At 42.2% G+C, this 17,728-nt stretch overlaps 1 protein-coding gene across 1 annotated transcript in view; it reads right to left on the bottom strand.

Moving 5' to 3' along the window:
* The window catches only part of ITIH5 (inter-alpha-trypsin inhibitor heavy chain 5), a 75,435-nt gene that overhangs the window by 17,809 nt on the left and 39,898 nt on the right, over positions 1–17,728 (bottom strand). The window contains exon 7 of the mRNA XM_061181649.1: positions 15,656–15,772. Within this exon, the coding sequence (XP_061037632.1) occupies positions 15,656–15,772 (117 nt within the window). The remainder of the gene's footprint in view (positions 1–15,655; positions 15,773–17,728) is intronic.

The raw sequence follows: 17,728 nt of genomic DNA, 5'->3' as shown, positions 1-17,728 counted from the left end.
CTGAATGATGGATAGCATTAAAGCAAAAATAAATAGATCAGATCATGACAATAAACAGATGTGGGTGTAGTGCCCTGAGCACTGATGCTGACGGAATTCCCGGAAGCTTGCCTCACCTTGACCCCTCATCCTTCCTTCCACTCAGAGCCAACACAACCCCAGCATGAGCAAAGATGGGCTCGGCGTCATTCTCAGTCCAAGAGTCTAGACCTCTGGGAAGTCTGAAGGTCCACAACTGGGAGGTGACAGATGGGACCACAGCAAGCGGTGGCCATCCCTGAGACGACACAGTTTGGAGCCTGACACTAAGGCAGGCACTTGGAAATGTTCCCGCTGCTGGGGCTCAGAGCTGGCTGGGCACCCCAGGGTGCAGGCTGGACCTGGGGAAACTTGTTAGAAGGCTGCCATTTGTTTAGCTGCTGGCATCCTTAGGGAACCTTAAATAGCGTGCTAAAGCCCTCGAGAGGGGCTGGCCTGGCTCCTTTGCTGATTTTTTCCCCATCATGATGGATGCTCTGCTTTAGGAATAGTCCTTCGAGCCTCTCCACCCTCCTCCCCTGAGCTCAGCAACGACGGGTTTCTTATGACCTTGTAAGGCCACAGCTGTAACTTATCCTCATGTGCACCAGGGCAGGCAGACCCATGGGCTCCCAGTGGCTCTATTTCCAATTGCCTTAGAACCTTTGGTCTCCAAGTCCTCATCCCAAGAGACCTGGGCAGAAGCTGCCTGGAGCCACCACCATCCGTTAACCCTTTCCGAGCTCCGACCGTCTCCTTAGATGGCGGGTGGCCTGGGGAGCTCTGCATTCTGTAGAAGGCTGAACAGGCAGGAGGAAGGTAAGGGTCCAGATAGAAGAGTAAATGTGAGAGGGCTTCAGCTGATAATTCTGCACCCTGCGTTTATACGCTGAAGATGAACAGAAACCTGGTCAGACTTTTTCCAAGAGTACAGCCCAGAAAACAGGGTAAGCACATTCCAGAAAAATCAGAGAAAGCCCAGAAAGGCAGAGAATGTACAATCCAAGCTGGTTTGAAGGCCTGAGCTACCCTGAAGGCATCAATTGATCAGATCCACTCCCTGTGGGTCCCAGAGGGCAATCTGCAAAGACCAGTCTGTACATGTAACGAGAAGGGCTCCTTATGACATTCCAGGTTGTGTTTGGACTGAAGAAAGATACAAAAGGTACACAGATACAACGAATAGAGGAAAAACTTCTTATTATTCAGATAGTAAAGAAGCACCTTGGCCTGGAAGGAGCATTTAGACAAGATTCCTTTTAATCTGAGCCACGTAGAATCACAGAGAACAGGGATGAGTCCCTGCTTGAAACTATTCCATGGTGAGGAATCCTTCTTCTTCTTTTTTTTTTCTAAATTTACTTATTTATTTTTTATTTTTGGCTGTGTTGGGTCTTCGTTGCTGTGAGTTGCGGTGAGCAGGGGCTACTCTTTGTTGCAGTGCGCGGGCTTCTCATTGTGGTGGCTTCTCTTGTGCTGGAGCACAGGCTCTAGGCGCGGGGGCATGTGGGATCTTCCAGGACCAGGGCTTGAACCCATGTCCCCTGCACTGGCAGACGGATTCTTAACCACTGCGCCACCAGGGAAGCCCGGAATCCTTCTTCTTATAGGTACTTTCCTTGGGTGGAAAGGAGGGGAAAGAAGTATTTCCTTTGAAAACTGTCTTAGACGTTAATTCCAGTGCTGCCTTTGGTTTATTATTCAGTAAGCCTTTTCGTCTCTGTCCATTTAAATTCTTTCAGGAACAAGGCGCATGTGAATAAATAAAGACAAGCTCTCGGTTTCAGATTCTCTATTCGTTCAACATGGTTGGTGATGGTCCCTCTTGCTCTAGTGGGTCTTCAGGAAGCGGAACTCTGTAGGCTTCCCTGATGGTGTCTGTGGAAAGGCGCAGGGCTGGGCCCCGGGAGGTACAGCCCCCTTTTCACCCCTCACTCACGCTGCCCTTCACAAGGGCTGCTCCCCGGGAAGGGAGTGTCTGCGGGCAGCTCTGTCCTGCGGGCTCTGGGCCCTGTATTAAGCCGTCCTACAGACAAGGGATGGCCCTTCCTTCCCCCTCCCTGCAAAACTGAGCCTGAGCAGCTGGAGGCTCTCGGCACAGCCTTGGGGGGGGGGTGAGCACCCCCTGCGCAAACCACTGTGCCGTGGACAACTCTTAGACCTCCCCCAGGAGACAAGCATCGTGCAATCACGCCCTCAGGCTGACCCATCAGTGGAGCCCATGGAAAACCCAGCTGTCCGCCCATTCCATCGAGGTGCCCGCTGACGCAGCTTTCCTCAGACACTTCTGTGTCCCCGCCAAACCACACTCACCAGCGACTAACTCTGACACAAAAGGCTTCTGTACCACAGACCCTGGGTTGTGACATCATAGAGGAAATCCAAGTTCAAGGGTACTAGATACTAGCCACGCCATGCTTTCAGCAGAACGGCCTTGCTGCGCCCCGAACCAGTCCTATCACTTGCCTTGCTCTAAAATGTCTACCGAGGAGCTGACCTTTTCTCTTTCCTGGGTCCACACACTCCTTCTGGATGAACCCGAGAGAAAAGCATCTATGATTTTTCTCATCGAAAACAAAAGAAATCTAAGACCTTCTAAAAGTCTTGCTTGAGCCATGAACGAGAATCATGATCAGCAGATACATACCCTGAAAACAGCCCTAAGTTTCTGAGAGGTAATATTGGGGAGTGGAGTACACCAAACAGGAACTGGGCACAGGTGGGCCTTCTCCCTTCCCAGGTGGGTGGAGATAAGCGACACGGGTGGGGACCAGAGGGAAGTGTGTGCAACTCATCCTCCTGTGAGCTGCAGTCCCTCCTGATGCCAGCAGGGGGACCCCTCTGTGCCCAGGACTGGCCATGGAGTCCTTCCAATGGAAGGACAGACAGAAACAAAAAATAGTCTGTTATCCCATCAAAGTTTGCAACATTAGGTGCTCCCTGCAACCTCAAACCACCTGTCCAAGCCGGCACTGAGGAGGACAGAGACGCCCACCATCCCGGCCTCTCTCTGTGCCCTCCGCAGGCATCCACCCCACGTCACCCTGGAGTCAAGGTCACGGCTAAGAACAGAGCAGCCGCAACAAGCCAGCTGGATGCTGTCAGTCCCTGGGTAGCAGTTATGCTTCAGCGGCAGTATTCCAAGACCGTGGCATTTCACACGGATTCTGCAAAAGGCAGCACAACCTTACATGGACATGCTACAGCTCTTTCAATGATTTGAAGGGAAGTTTTCCGAAATTGTATCGAGACTGACCCACCAAGTAATTAGGTTTTTTAAAAAAAAATCCCAATTTTAGGAGCAAGGCAATAAATTGAGTGAGAAAGACCATTTCTCCATCATATATTTGTGTCTATATCATTGTTACACTTTCCAAAGAATCTAGCAACAGATTGGTTTCAGAGAAGAACCTGAAATATTAAAAATGTTACCCCACTGATGACAGTATAGGCACAGTTCAAGAGGTTATGTAAATTCATAAAGGAAAACAGTGATAACACAAAGTCTGGTGCCCTCCTGTCTCCTCTCTGCCGTAAATAGCTCCTGAAATGGAACACATTATATAATTTGTATTAAAAATAAAAACTTTAAACTGTAATAAAAGAAACATAAACCATCAAAAGGTGTCTCTGTCCAATATGAGGAATCTTGCTGAAAGAAACTAAAACTATTTTTCTCCTGGCCAAAGTGTTCCTTTTAGAGAAAGAGCAGAAACTCAGAAGCTTTCTTTATATAATTTGAAAATTGGGGATAGAAGTCATCATATTTTCCAATATTTTAAAACAGTTTAGTAAGTGCTAAATATTAACTTGAAATTTCACCTAGAAGTAAATGGAGAAAACCATTTCTTCGGTCTCTACATTGTCTGCACTATTATGAAGAGCATATTTTCAAAATTAAGCAAAATCATAAGGCTCCCGTATTTAAAAATACATTATTTTAAGCTATTTTAATTTCGTTTACTGTTTGAATTCTAATTTCAAATGCTCTTTCAATGCAATACTGTGCTAAATTATGTTATAACTCTGGTTCTTATTACCCAATCTGTGTAAAAATGTTAAATGGTTGTTCCTTCACAGCAAGAGAAAAGCACTGTTGTAGTAAAAGTTCAGATCTAAATTCCAGTATTACTTCAGGACTGGTTCCAAAAGAGAATAGTTGTAAACAACTAAATTCTGGCTAAATAAAAAAAGTCTGAATAGGTTTAGATATTAGAGCATCTTTTGCAATATAAACATAACTATATTTCATGAGTCTTTGTGTTTGGATAACATTATTCTAACTTGAGAAGCAAACTCTCATATGAATGCTCTGGATAACATTACAATCCATCACCTAATGTTTTGACTTTGCTTTGACAAATGTATCAGGTATTTACCTAATAATGTCATGGTACATTTTTCTAAAAAGCTCTTTGCCAATAACATTTCTTTGATTCTTTACGATGTAGTAAGCACATCTATTTCTCGTGCTTGATGTAGAAATAACTCAAGACTCAAAAGAGATAATATTTTTCACTTCTCTTCACATGGAAGGTTAGTAGTTATCACGATTTGCTCACATGGCTGATCCCATCCCTCTTACTCTGGCCAAGAATATAACCTCACCACTTTTATCCAGGTGGTCATAGGCTCCAGGTGTTCATTCACAGGTATGGCTTCCTGCTCAAACAGGAAGTAGATAAGAGGATGCTAACCAAGGAAAGTTCACCTAAGTTTACAGATCTTTGTAAATGGACTCCTTCACCCACGTTCTGACACACCTACTGACTAAGAGGATTGAGTTCTTGGTCCCCAGTGCCAGGTCTAGATTCTAGTTTATATTGCCCAACGGCATGCTTGGATTCTGGAGCCCTACCCGTTTCAGTCTACAGATTTTTGCGGTGTCTGACTCTCTGACCACCCCTTGACCCATCCAACTTTCCCTTCGGTATGAGTTCTCATGATTTCTGTGTCCCTGGCATAGGTCAGGGACACAGAAATGACCTAGGCTACTCGCTTTAAATACCCAGAAATGTGCCCTGACGAACATCAAGAACATAACAGAAGGATGTGGGGAGGCTGTGAAAAAGCCACAGTCAGTGAGAAACAGTGGAACAGTTATGAAAGAAGTATACACAGCACATCAGCACATGAGGATCGTACACACAAGGAAATCGAGGAAGTGGAGTCACCCTCCAGCAGGGTGGGAGAGTGGCGGTGTCCCTCTGTCTGTCACCACTCTGCCCCTTGGTGTCCCTTCCATGCTGAGAATCTGCGGTGTCCTCTGCTTGCTCAGCTGTGCACCTGAGGACTTGTGACAATATCTCTGCCTCTCCAATCAGAATGGTTTTCAAGTTATCTAATCCAAAATATTACCACAACCTTACGGCTATAACTTATTCACTCTTGTCTCGTAGCTTTCTTCATGTTTTTCCCCAACCAAGAATTCACTCCGTCCTTTCCTGCCATCTTCAAGGACTAGCTCCTAGGTCACCTCCATCATTAGTCTTTTGTCAAGTACCTCAAGCCCTTTCCTTTCTACCAAATTCTTTCCACTATCTAGAATACATGGCACGTTGGATTTGATTAACACCTGATTATCTATATTTCTTTTCCCCAGCAGAATTCTAAGGTCTTTCATTAAAGTGACTTAAATAGGATGCTTTTCTTTTTTTTTTTTAATTGAAGTATACTTGATGTATAACATATAAATTACAGATGTACAATAAAGTGATTCACAATTTTTAAAGGTTATACTCCATTTATAGTTATTATAAAATATTGGCTATATTTGTGTTATACAATACATCCTTTTAGCTTATTTTATACCTAACAGTTTGTACCTCTTACTCCCCTACCCCTATCTTGCCCCGCCCCCCTTCCCTTTCCCCACTGGTAACCTCTAGTTTGTTCTCTACCTCTGTGAGTCTGCTTCTTTTTTGCCATGTTCACTAGTCTGTTGTATTTTTCAGATTCCACGTATAAGTGATATCATACAGTGTCTGTCTTCCTCTGGTGCTTTTCCTCTATATACTCTTCCTCTCGCCTCCGTGTTTTTGCACGTTATCTCTCTCTCCCTCTCCCTTCTCATCCCATCCCTGGATTAACTTCTGAAAGACTCAACTATCCCCTCCCCTGGGAAGCATTCATTATCCCCTACTCCACCCCTCAAAAAAACTGATCAGTACCCCCATCGTGCCGTGACTGGACCCTCCATGTACCTCTATCACAGGGAGCACTTGGCATACAATTTTCTACATGACTTTTCTTCTCTGGACCGCTTGGGAGAAAAGGATCTGTCTTATTTATCTTTGTATCCCCATGCCTCGTACCTCTCCCATAGCACATAATCCACATGTATTTCATTCTTGGAGAATCTGAAGTCTGGAGTCAAAGCCAAGACGCCATCCTGAGGGAGAGTGGGGTCCTAAGCAAGAGAACGAGGTGGCTGTGATGCCAGACCTGGGCAGGTCTTAGGAACTGTACCCCCTTTGCAGCTTCCATCAGCCAACCAAGCGGATGTAATCCAGGAATAACAATGCTTTCTGACACTCTGATCATCATTCCACGTTTGCTATCTCATTTAATCCTCTTTGACTTACAGCATTTATCTCGTTGTTACTTGTAGCATAAGTTTCCTATCTAGCCCCTTACAGAGAAGGTCTGCTGATCGCAATCTCCACTGGAAAGACGTAAGTGCAAGGTCAGGATGCCAGGAAGGGGAAGCTAGGCTTTGGGTTATGCAAAGACCATGCTTTCAGATGCTGAGCACAAGGCCCGCACTCTGAACAGATAATGCAAGAGTACTCGAAGCTCTGTATTGTTCATGTTTCCTTCCTACGACAGCCACATAGCACCTTCATTCAGAGATCCTCAAAACTTTTTAAACATGACCTCATTTAGCTCAATCTTAACTGCCTCAACAAACTTTTTAAATGGGTGCCTCCAATTTATTTAAAATTATCTATATGACCTTTGTTGAAGAGCAAGTTTTTTTTTTTGAAACAAAAAAATTCAAGTTTTCATTGGTGGCCCAAGGTAAAAATATTTTGCCCTCTGCCCATCATTTATTTCCTCATATTCTGAGTCTGAACCAAAAGACACCAGTTTCCCCCACTGCCTTCTGTTCACGGCCCTGAGTCCCAGACCTCCATTTTGCAATGTATTTCTGAGTCATGCATCTGTTAGTGGCACTGTCTGGGCAAGGGCAGCTCAGGAGATGAGGATAAATGCCATCAACTGAAATAGTATTCGTAGACACACCAATTAGCCGTCACCCTAGATCAGGGGTCAGCCAACCATGGCCTGGGGGCCGAATCCAGGCTGCTACTTCTTTTTAATAAGTACAGTTTTATGGGAAGATGACAAGCCCATTTCTTTGCACGTTGCAACAGCTGCCTTTGCGCTACAACAGCAGAGTTCAGTCATTACGACAGAGACCATCCAGCCTGTAAAGCTTAAGATATTCACTGGTCTGTTACTTTTAGAAAAAGTTTGCTGACCCCTGTCCTAGAAAACTGGAAAGAGGGAAACTGGACATTGTGTTATTAACTGGAGTCATGCTTTCAGAGGCTAACCACAAGGCCTGCAGCCTGAAAAAGTAAGGCAGGAGGACCCAAACCTTATACTGTCCATTTTTTATTTGCATGACAGCTGCTTGGTGCCAACCTCTGGAGACTCCAAATTTCTTAGACATGACCTCCTTTGTATGCTTGCATCCCTCCTTTCTGAGCTCCTTCACGTGTGCAGGGAGCTCTCTCCTCCAACCAGATCGCCTCCCCGAGGTCCTTCTGGGCTGGGCTGGCCCTGTCCAGCATTCTTCCGGGCTGCTCAGGGAAACTCAGACTACCCTCCTTTGATCCCCACCACTTAAAAGGTACTCTCTCCACATCTTGACGTCTTTCCAGCATCCTCCCTTTCTAACTGTGGCAGATCCACACGCTCTTGAAGAGAACGGCTAAAAGGAATGCACCAGCAGACACCACTGGACCTCATGGTACCCAGAGATTCCCCACTCTGCACCTCTGTGGTCTCCATCCTCATGCTCAGCCGGTCCAATCCAAATCATAAGAGGGAAAGCGGCTGGCATCCCTGCACACGCCCCAGGTGTGCTTAAAGCTAAACAAGGAAACACTAATAGTTAATTATGTGTGTCAGAGCAGCAGTGCCATTCATTTCTCACAACAGCACGCTGCTGGTTGAAGCCTCTCAGGGCAGGTGATCTCTGTGCACTCACCTGAGATGGGCAGCATTCATGTGGTCTCCTCACTTGGCATAAGAATAGGTATTGTATACAAAATAGACAACCAACAGGGACCTCCTGTCTAGCACAGGGAACCATACTCAATATTTTGTAATAACCTATAAGGCAGGGGTTCCCAACCCCTGCCTTATAGGGTGGGGAGTCTCCTGTTAAGAGCCAGGTGGCACAGCAGGAGGTGAGTGGCAGCAGGTGAGCAAGCGAAGCTCCATCTGCCACTCCCCATCGCTCGCATTACCGCCTGAACCATACCCCCCCGACCTGGTCCATGGAAAAACTGTCTTCCACGAAACCAGTCCCTGGTGCCAAAAGGTTGGGAACTGCTGTTATAAGGGAAAATAATCTGAAAAAGAATATCTATATCTGAATCACTTTGCTGTACCTGAAACTAACACAACATTGCACATCAACTATACTTCAATTAAAAAAAAGAAAAAAACAAAACAGGAAAAAAAAAAAGAACAGGTAGAGCTTGAAAGCCTGAGAGCTGGCCTGAAGTTACGCCTCATGATACAGTGAAGAATGTTATGGGGAAGAGCTTCACGGTGGGGTAGACCGGGCTTGACTCCAAACTTTTCTACATATAACTTTGTATATTTCAGTGCACTTACATCCCCTTCCTGTCCCTCACCTTCTCATCTACAAAATAGGGATAACCATGTCTGTTTCGATGGATTGCTGGAAGATGAAATGAACAAATGTATGGAAAACCCTTAGTGTGCTGGGTACCTGCTGGTCACTCAGGGGCTGTAGCTACTATGCCTTTAAAAATGCCAGTTACATTTAATAATTTATGCTCTGGTGGGTTTTTCAGCAAAAATCACTACCCTGCTTCATGCCAGGTACCGTGCTAGGAGCTGGGACTGTGTACTCTAATGATCAAAACCAAGATGGTTCCCAAACCCGTGGAGCTTACAGACCATTTGCCTATAAGGTTACACATAAAATGTCCAAATAGCACATGGAGGCCCAATTTTGCACAGAGAAGAAGAAAGTGAGGTTCTGGAGCATGAAGTAAATAAGCCAGTGAAGGAAGCACGGATGAAATTCAGATGCGAGTTCTCCAATTCACAAGCTCACATTTCCCCTCTTTTTAGTTTGGCAATTACAGATAAGCAACACTGCGCTTGTTCTTTGCCCTCTAAAACTGTTGACTAAATTAAACAGAGAAAGGAAGACAACCTCCCAAAGCCACAGGGAGTCTAGGATTGGCAGAGAATGGCACCGATTATGGAAGCAAGTCTGCAGAACGTTATAGCATGAAAGACATCTGTTAACTCATATATTAGCCACTGTTTGGTCGCCAAAGCGGGTCCCTTAGCCAAGCTCCTTAATATGAGGGCAAAAGTAGTAGATCCAATTATATAGATTAGGGGAAAGAAAGAAGAACATGTAGACCCTTGTCAAAGAAAACTGTATTTAATAGACACCTACTATCCTCAGTGTTCCCACATATGTTTGCTTGTGCCAATCCGTTAAGCAGGTAACCAGACAGAATAAAAAAGGTCTAACCCCCTCAAGGTTTTTGTCCCTCTTCAGATCCCCGTCTCACTAGGAAGTTTCACAAACTCAAGCTGGGAGGCAGGAATCTTGCCTGACCCAACAGCAGAGCCATCTCAATATATTTTTCAGCAAGAGCAGGTGGAGAGAAAACAGAGCTGAGCCCTGAGCCGGCAGCTGCGGGAGATGCTGAAGCTGCCCCCAGGCTGGTTAAGTCCTGGCATCCAGGCTCACATTCCTATCAGGATGTGAGGACCAGAACCAGAAAATGCCAAATGCACACAGTTTTGGGCGCTCCCCAGGTACTGACAGACCCTTGACTAAGAATACATTTTAAGGTGAAATGACCTTTACAATTCCTTATAGATCAATTGTTTTAAGTACTTACTCAATACCAACTATATGCCCAACATTGTGATAAATACAGTGAAGTATCTCGGGCCCTTCAAAGATGCGGGAACTAAGAACATCCAGGATAAGAGTGAATGCATGATTCTTCACAGCATTCGAGTGGACCCGTGACACATGGCTGATGTTGCCACGCCTGCTGACATATCACCAAAGCCCTGTGCTTGGGGTAATCTTCCTCTTCACCAAGGGACACAATACTGTGTACCAGACTCTACAAAGAGCCAGCTAAGCTGTTCACTCAGGGCTGTGGCCTTCAAGAAGCTGAGAGCTGCTAAAACAGTCAGCGATTTTCAAAACCACTCAAGGCAGCCACGGGCTTTAGAAATTGCCTGGAGGCTTCTGACATGTGTTTGGCTGCTCTAGGGTGGTTCTCCTGGAAAGCGGCCACACTGCGGCTCAGAAGCCAGCAGAGTGCATGCCAGACATTCAGTGCCTTGCAAGGAATGGGATTCCCTATCCAGGAATGAAGGAAGAGGGGAGAATAACAAACAGAGTGACATCTATCATTACACTGCACTTGGTAAGGAAATCCCTCCCTCTACATGCAGCCTTCTCAACTGAGTCTTGAAATGTAAAGGCATTGACCTTGTTGCCATCTGCACATCTATCACCGCACATGGGAATGCTGCCTCATCACCCCATTACTTTCACTGAGACCTCACAGCATCTTGGTTTGATTTATGGACTTCAGGGTCAGACCTGGCTTTGAAGCCTGGCCCTGCCATTTACTAGCTGTGTTATCTACCTTTGCAAAGCCTCAGTTTCTCCATCAGTAAAATGGGGATGACAACCAAATCGTTATAAAGATTAAATACTCATTAATTAAATAATTCATGTAATTGCCTTAGCATATTGAAAATGCTTCATGCTCCATTTTTAAGAAGTGCCTGAATTATGTTATCATTAAAGGTAAGTCTAGGAGCCCCTGGTTCAGTTCATTGATTTTGTCTGCACAATTTGGGGCCGGATTTATCTTTCTGGGGGTTATTTGGTATGAAGGTTATTGATAGTCCTCCCATAAGAAGTGGGAGAAGACCCATGTGCACTGGAATGGACTGGGCTTGAGGTTAAATCCTGAAGTGACCCAGGCTCCTGAAGATGTGAGCCTTTCAAGCTGCTGTAGCCTTTGGGTGATGAATGGCCTTCTTGTGACCATGCAGGAGAACTGATCATGCATTTTACCATTTTGGTGTTTCTTAATATTTATTAGGAAATCATTTAAATATTATAATTTTGTTGAGTTCTACAAATGCATACAATAGAAACTGTCATTATAAGTAATTTACATTATGAAGATGAAAATCGTATTTCTTTAAACTTGCATTTCTTTAGTTACTAGTACAATTGACTCTTTTTCATAATCTTATTGAATCTTCTTATTTCTTCTCTGTAAATTGTTTCACATCCTTTGCCCATTTTCTTATACAGGATTAATTTCATTGATCTGGAGTAGCTCTTTATATATTAAAGATAAACTCCTTTCCTCTTCATATAGCACTTTATATATTAAAGATAAACCTCTTTTTGCTGCAAAGTTTTCCCCAGTCTTTTGTTCCCTTTCTATTTCAAATAAAAGTTTGAAATTTTTATATAGCTGAAGTTATTTTCTTCCTTTGTAATTACTTTCATTGCTTTTAAGTTTAGAAAGTCTTTTCTTACTTCAAAAGTAGTTAAATATGCACCTATATTTTCTTACATATTTTGACATGTGGTTCATTGATTACTTTTAACTGCTTAATTTATTTATGATTCTTAGTCTGGTAACAGGTTTAAATGTTATAAATTGGTACAGTCTTTCTGGAAAAATGTTTTTGCAATATGAATCAAAAACCACAAATGGGTTGGTGTTCCTTGCCCTACTTCTAAAAAATGTAACTAAAGAAAATGATCAGGCATACAGCCACCAAGGATTTCTACTGAAGACAGTCATTCCAATGCTGCTTATATTAGCAAAAAATGGAAATAACTTCCAAAAAATGGAAATAACTTCAAAGTCTCTCAGGGTGGTGCACTGTTTAGCTGCACTGTCCAATATGGTAACCACCAGCCACATGTGGTATTTAAATTTAAATGTATTAAAATTAAATAAAATTAAATATTCAGCTCCTCAGTTGCTCAAATGCTCAATAGCCTCATGTGACAAGTGGATACCATACTGCATAGCAGTGGTACCAAACATCCCCATTCTCACAGAAGTTTCTGTTGAATAGTGCTACTATTCACTAGTGGCCATTAAAATCAGGTTTTGAAAGAATATTTAAAACCATTGGATAATTTATAATATGATGGTAAGTAAAAACGTCAAAATATAAAATATTTAATGAATTCAGATTGGTTGCAGCAACTTTAATCATCAATATCTTCATCAAATGATGTTTTCTACAGAGGAAACCCAAAACCTGCCCTCACAAAGCTTGTTGTCTTAAAGAAAAGAGAAAAAAAAAACCCCAGAAAATCTGAAGTGCAATAGATGCATAGGAATTTAATGAGATACACAGGGAAATGTAGCACATGGCACCTACTCTGTAGCTGTTAACTGACTGGAATTCCAAATGGGAATTATTATACTGGATCAGATACAAGGCCTAATTAACACTGTATTCTGTGGCCAACAGTGGTCTCAAAAGAAGCCATGATTATCCTTCTGTCAACATCTATTGATATTATCCACCAAAGGCACAAAAACAACTTAGCAAACAAATGGCATTTAAGAACCTGGAGTACATAAAGCAAGGAACTTTACAGAATACTTAGTAAATATGGAAAGGTTATAAGGCCTCTAAAACATCAATAAATAATCAACCACAACAAAAGAATGCTTCACTTATATGTGAATAAAACTTTGGAAAATGATGCCCATAAGTAAAACCTACACGCAATTTGTACTCAACCTTCCCACTAAGAACAACTGAAAAGTTAAACAAAATGTATATATTTTTAAATCTTGAAAGTATCAAAGAGTTAATAAAATAGTGAGAAAAATATCTGGGAGAAGATGAAAATTTAGAGGTGGACTCAGCATCTGGGATCACTTTCTAGCTTAAGAATCCAAGAGTTGATGTCCAGAGACCACCAAGGATAGAAATAAACCAGTTTTTGAAAGGACTGCAATCCAGCTCTGAGCCATCTGGTCTGCCCAGAAAAATTTCAAGCCCTGAAAATGAACTAAAATGATCCCAGATTGTTATTCCCCCAGGAACCTGATAGAAATAACTCAAAACTCTCTAGAGGAATAGATCCTGATCCTAGGCCTCAAACTATTTCTACAAAACATTTTTAATACAATTTCCATCACACAATTGAAGATAACCAGTCACACTGGAGAAAAGATGAGTGACAATCAAAACAGCTCCTAAGTGGCTCTAGAGTTTGTAATTATCAGATATGGACTTTAAATTGCTATGTGTATTGTGCTTGAGAAAATAAAAAAAAATATTAAAAACTTAGTACATAACATTCTGAAAAGTGAGAGAGCAAATCTGAAAAAGAACCAAATGGAAATTCTAGAACTAAAAAACACAATACCTGAAATAACTCAATGGGTGAGTTTAACAGCAGATCAGACCTGAAGGGAGAATTTGTGAACTGGAAGACAGGTTTGGAATGAAGCATGGAAAGGCAAAATGTGGAATATACAGAAGACATCATGGGAAACACAGAGAATATGGAGAAAAAAATCTAACATTGGAATCCCAGGAGGAAAAGTGAGTTGAAGCAATTTCATGGATGACAGCTGAGGCCTTTCCCATGAATCCCCAAATTCATGAAGCCTTAGGAACTTCAGGGAAAAAAAAATAAGAAGAAATCCACACCTAGAACCATCATTTTAAAACTACAGAGAACTAAAGATGAAGAGGAAAATCTTAAAAACAGTTGACCATAAAAGATTACCTTTAAAGGAACAACAGTTTAAATTATTATTGACTTTTCAACAGCAACAATGGAACCCAGGCGACAATGGAATATACCTTCAATGGGCTGAAAGAAAATCACTGCCAACCTAGAATTGTTATCCCCAGTAATAATATCCTTAAAGAGGGAGAGGGAAATAAATCATTTCAGACAAGCAAAAACTGAGAAGTCTGTACAAGCAGACCCACCATTAAAAAGACACCAGTGAACGTTCTTCAGGCGCAAAAAAAAAAGGAATCCCAGATGGAAGGTCAGAGATGCTGAATGAAGAAAAAGTATTAGAAAGGAAGGAGTCGGCAGGCTGACTGTACAAGAATGTGATGCAGAAGAACCAGGAAGATCTGGCTTACAGGAGAGGTTATCTTCCCCTTATGCAAGTTAGAAATTATATTTGTCTATCCTCCAAAAGAAAAGAGCTAAAACAAATCCTTGTATCACATTTTGGAATATATTTTTCACTATTTTGGGGTGGGGGGAAATCAGACGTCATGGAGAAAAGATCAATATATTATACTGGGAATTCCCTGGCAGTCCAGTGGTTAGGATGCCACACTTCCAATGCCAGGGGCCTGGGTTCAATCCCTGGTCGGGGAACTAAGATCCCACAAGCCGCATGGTGAGGCCTATATATACATATAATACTGCATCTTTTTAAAAATATAAATGGTGAAAGTAACTACAGAGTAATAACAGAAAATGTTTGCAATAATTTATCAGCTAAGATCAGGTTCAATTCTATGTGGAGGGGCACCTAGGGGTGGAAACAGGGGGGACAGAGGGTTCCTAAGAGGTTTCAGATACTATTTTACTCATTAGACCACATATTTATCATTAATTGCTAAAAACAGATAATGAATTAAGAAAGAAACCTAAGAGACCTAATTCTTTGTTGAACGTAGAGATATTCGTTGGTCTGGCAACCAGTACAGAAAAAGTTCTGTTTTCCACTATGTGAGTTGGAAATATATTATAAATGCAAATTTCTGATATTTATGATACAAGAGTAGGATAAGGAATAGCCTTTTCCTACGGTTTGTGAAAAAATGTAAATAGTTGTATTTTGGGGATAATTTAATTTTTCAGCACAGACTACAGGTCCCCTTAATGTCCCCCCATCCCTGGAATTCTAAGATTCATCCTAAATACTGTGAGAATATTAGTCCTGAATTACTGAGATACAAGTCCTTGGTTCTAACCACAGGCCAAGGGGGCTGCCAATGATTTTATTCCATTGTTCTCAAAGGACATCACTACTGAAAGGAATTATTCCATCAACGATGGTGCCGTTGCGTGGCCTTCTCGTTGTACTCCCGTCTCACTCACATTATCTACCCTGCCAGTCCCCTTTATTTCAAGGTGTTTCTACAGCCCTCTGCTCTCCTAAAACCCCCAGGCTGAAATGATCATTTATGTCCATGGCTTAACTGAATCAGTTCAGGAAGGTTCCCCACAGGCAGGAACAGCTGAATGGTAAAGCAGACATTTGTCATCAGTTGAAGTCTATTCACTGAAAACATCACTGTCCCAGGCAAATGTGAGAGAGGAAAAAATGGGCAGGAAGCACTCACTCACCTGCCGCAGTTTGGTTCCCACCATGGAGGCACTGCTGTCAAGCACAAACACCACATTCTTGGGTAAAGGAGGAAGGTCTTTGGGGGCAAAGTAGTGCACAAAATAGCCATTTAGAACCTGGTGGAGGGAAAAGAAAGTAAAAATGGTAGTACCCAGATTAGGTAGGAAAACAAACCAAAATGGACAGTCTATGGGATCTCTAATAAAAGCCAAAGGTAGCATGAAACAGAGTCTAGGGCCAGATTCCGTACCCAGAGCAAAAGTATCCATGGTCCTGATTCCTCCAACTAATTGCAAATTGATTAATTTATTTGTTTGTTTATTTATTTTAGCATCTTTAATGGAGTATAATTGCTTTACAATGGTGTGTTAGTTTCCGCTTTATAACAAAGTGAATCAGCTATACACATACATATATCCCCATATCTCCTCCCTCTTGTATCTCCCTCTCACCCTCCCTATCCCACCCCTCTAGGTGGTCACAAAGCACAGAGCTGATCTCCCTGTGCTATGCAGCTGCTTCCCACTAGCTATCTATTTTACATTTGGTAGTGTATATACGTCCATGCCACTCTCTCACTTCGTCCCAGCTTACCCTTTCCACTCCCTGTGTCCTCAAGTCCATTCTCTACGTCTGCATCTTTATTCCTGTCCTGTCCCTAGGTTCTTCAGAACCTTTTTTTTTTTCTTTTAGATTCCATATATATGTGTTAGCATATGGTATTTGTTTTTCTCTTTCTGACTTACTTCACTCTGTATGACAGACTCTAGGTCCATCCACCTCACTACAAATAACTCAATTTTGTTTCCTTTTATGGCTGAGTAATATTCCATTGTATATATGTGCCACATCTTCTTTATCCATTCATCTGTCGATGGACACTTAGGTTGCTTCCATGTCCTGGCTATTGTAAATAGAGCTGCAATGTGGTACATGACTCTTTTTGAATTATCATTTTCTCAGGGTATATGCCCAGTAGTGGGATTGCTGGGTCTTATGGTAGTTCTATTTTTAGTTTTTTAAGGAAACTCCATACTGTTCTACATAGTGGTTGTATCAATTTACATTCCAACCAACAGTGCAAGAGGGTTCCCTTTTCTCCACACCCTCTCCAGCATTTGTTGTTTGTAGATTTTTTGATGATGGCCATTCTGACTGGTGTGAGGTGATACCTCACTGTAGTTTTGATTTGCATTTCTCTAATGATTAGTGATGTTGAGCATCCTTTCATGTGTTTGTTGGCAATCTGTATATCTTCTTTGGAGAAATGTCTATTTAGGTCTTCTGCCCATTTTTGGATTGGGTTGTTTGTTTTTTTGATATTGAGCTGCATGAGTTGCTTGTAAATTTTGAAGATGAATCCTTTGGTAGTTGCTTCATTTGCAAATATTTTCTCCCATTCTCAGGGTTGTCTTTTTGTCTTGTTTATGGTTTCCTTTGCTGTGCAAAAGCTTTTAAGTTTCATTAGGTCCCATTTGTTTATTTTTGTTTTTATTTCCATTTCTCTAGGAGGTGGGTCAAAAAGGATCTGCTGTGATTTATGTCATAGAGTGTTCTGCCTATGTTTTCCTCTAAGAGTTTTATAGTGTCTGGCCTTACATTTAGGTCTTTAATCCATTTTGTTTATTTTTGTGTATGGTGTTAGGGAGTGTTCCAATTTCATTCTTTTACATGTAGCTGTCCAGTTTTCCCAGCACCACTTATTAAAGAGGTTGTCTTTTCTCTGTTGTATATTCTTGCCTCCTTTATCAAAGATAAGGTGACCATACGTGTGTGGGTTTATCTCTGGGCTTTCTATCCTGTTCCATTGATCTATATTTCTGTTTTTGTGCCAGTACCATACTGTCTTGATTACTGTAGCTTTGTAGTATAGTCTGAAGTCCGGGAGCCTGATTCCTCCAGCTCTGTTTTTCTTTCTCAAGATTGCTTTGGCTATTCGGGGTCTTTTGTGTTTCCATACAAATTGTGCAATTTTTTATTCTAGTTCTGTGAAAAATGCCATTGGTAGTTTTATAGGGATTGCACTGAATCTGTAGATTGCTTTGGGTAGTATAGTCATTTTCACAATGTTG

The sequence above is a fragment of the Eubalaena glacialis genome, chromosome 2 (genome assembly GCF_028564815.1).
Source record: "Eubalaena glacialis isolate mEubGla1 chromosome 2, mEubGla1.1.hap2.+ XY, whole genome shotgun sequence".
In the NCBI taxonomy this organism is placed as follows: Eukaryota; Metazoa; Chordata; class Mammalia; order Artiodactyla; family Balaenidae; genus Eubalaena; species Eubalaena glacialis.
This window is presented reverse-complemented; position numbering and strand designations above follow the sequence as displayed.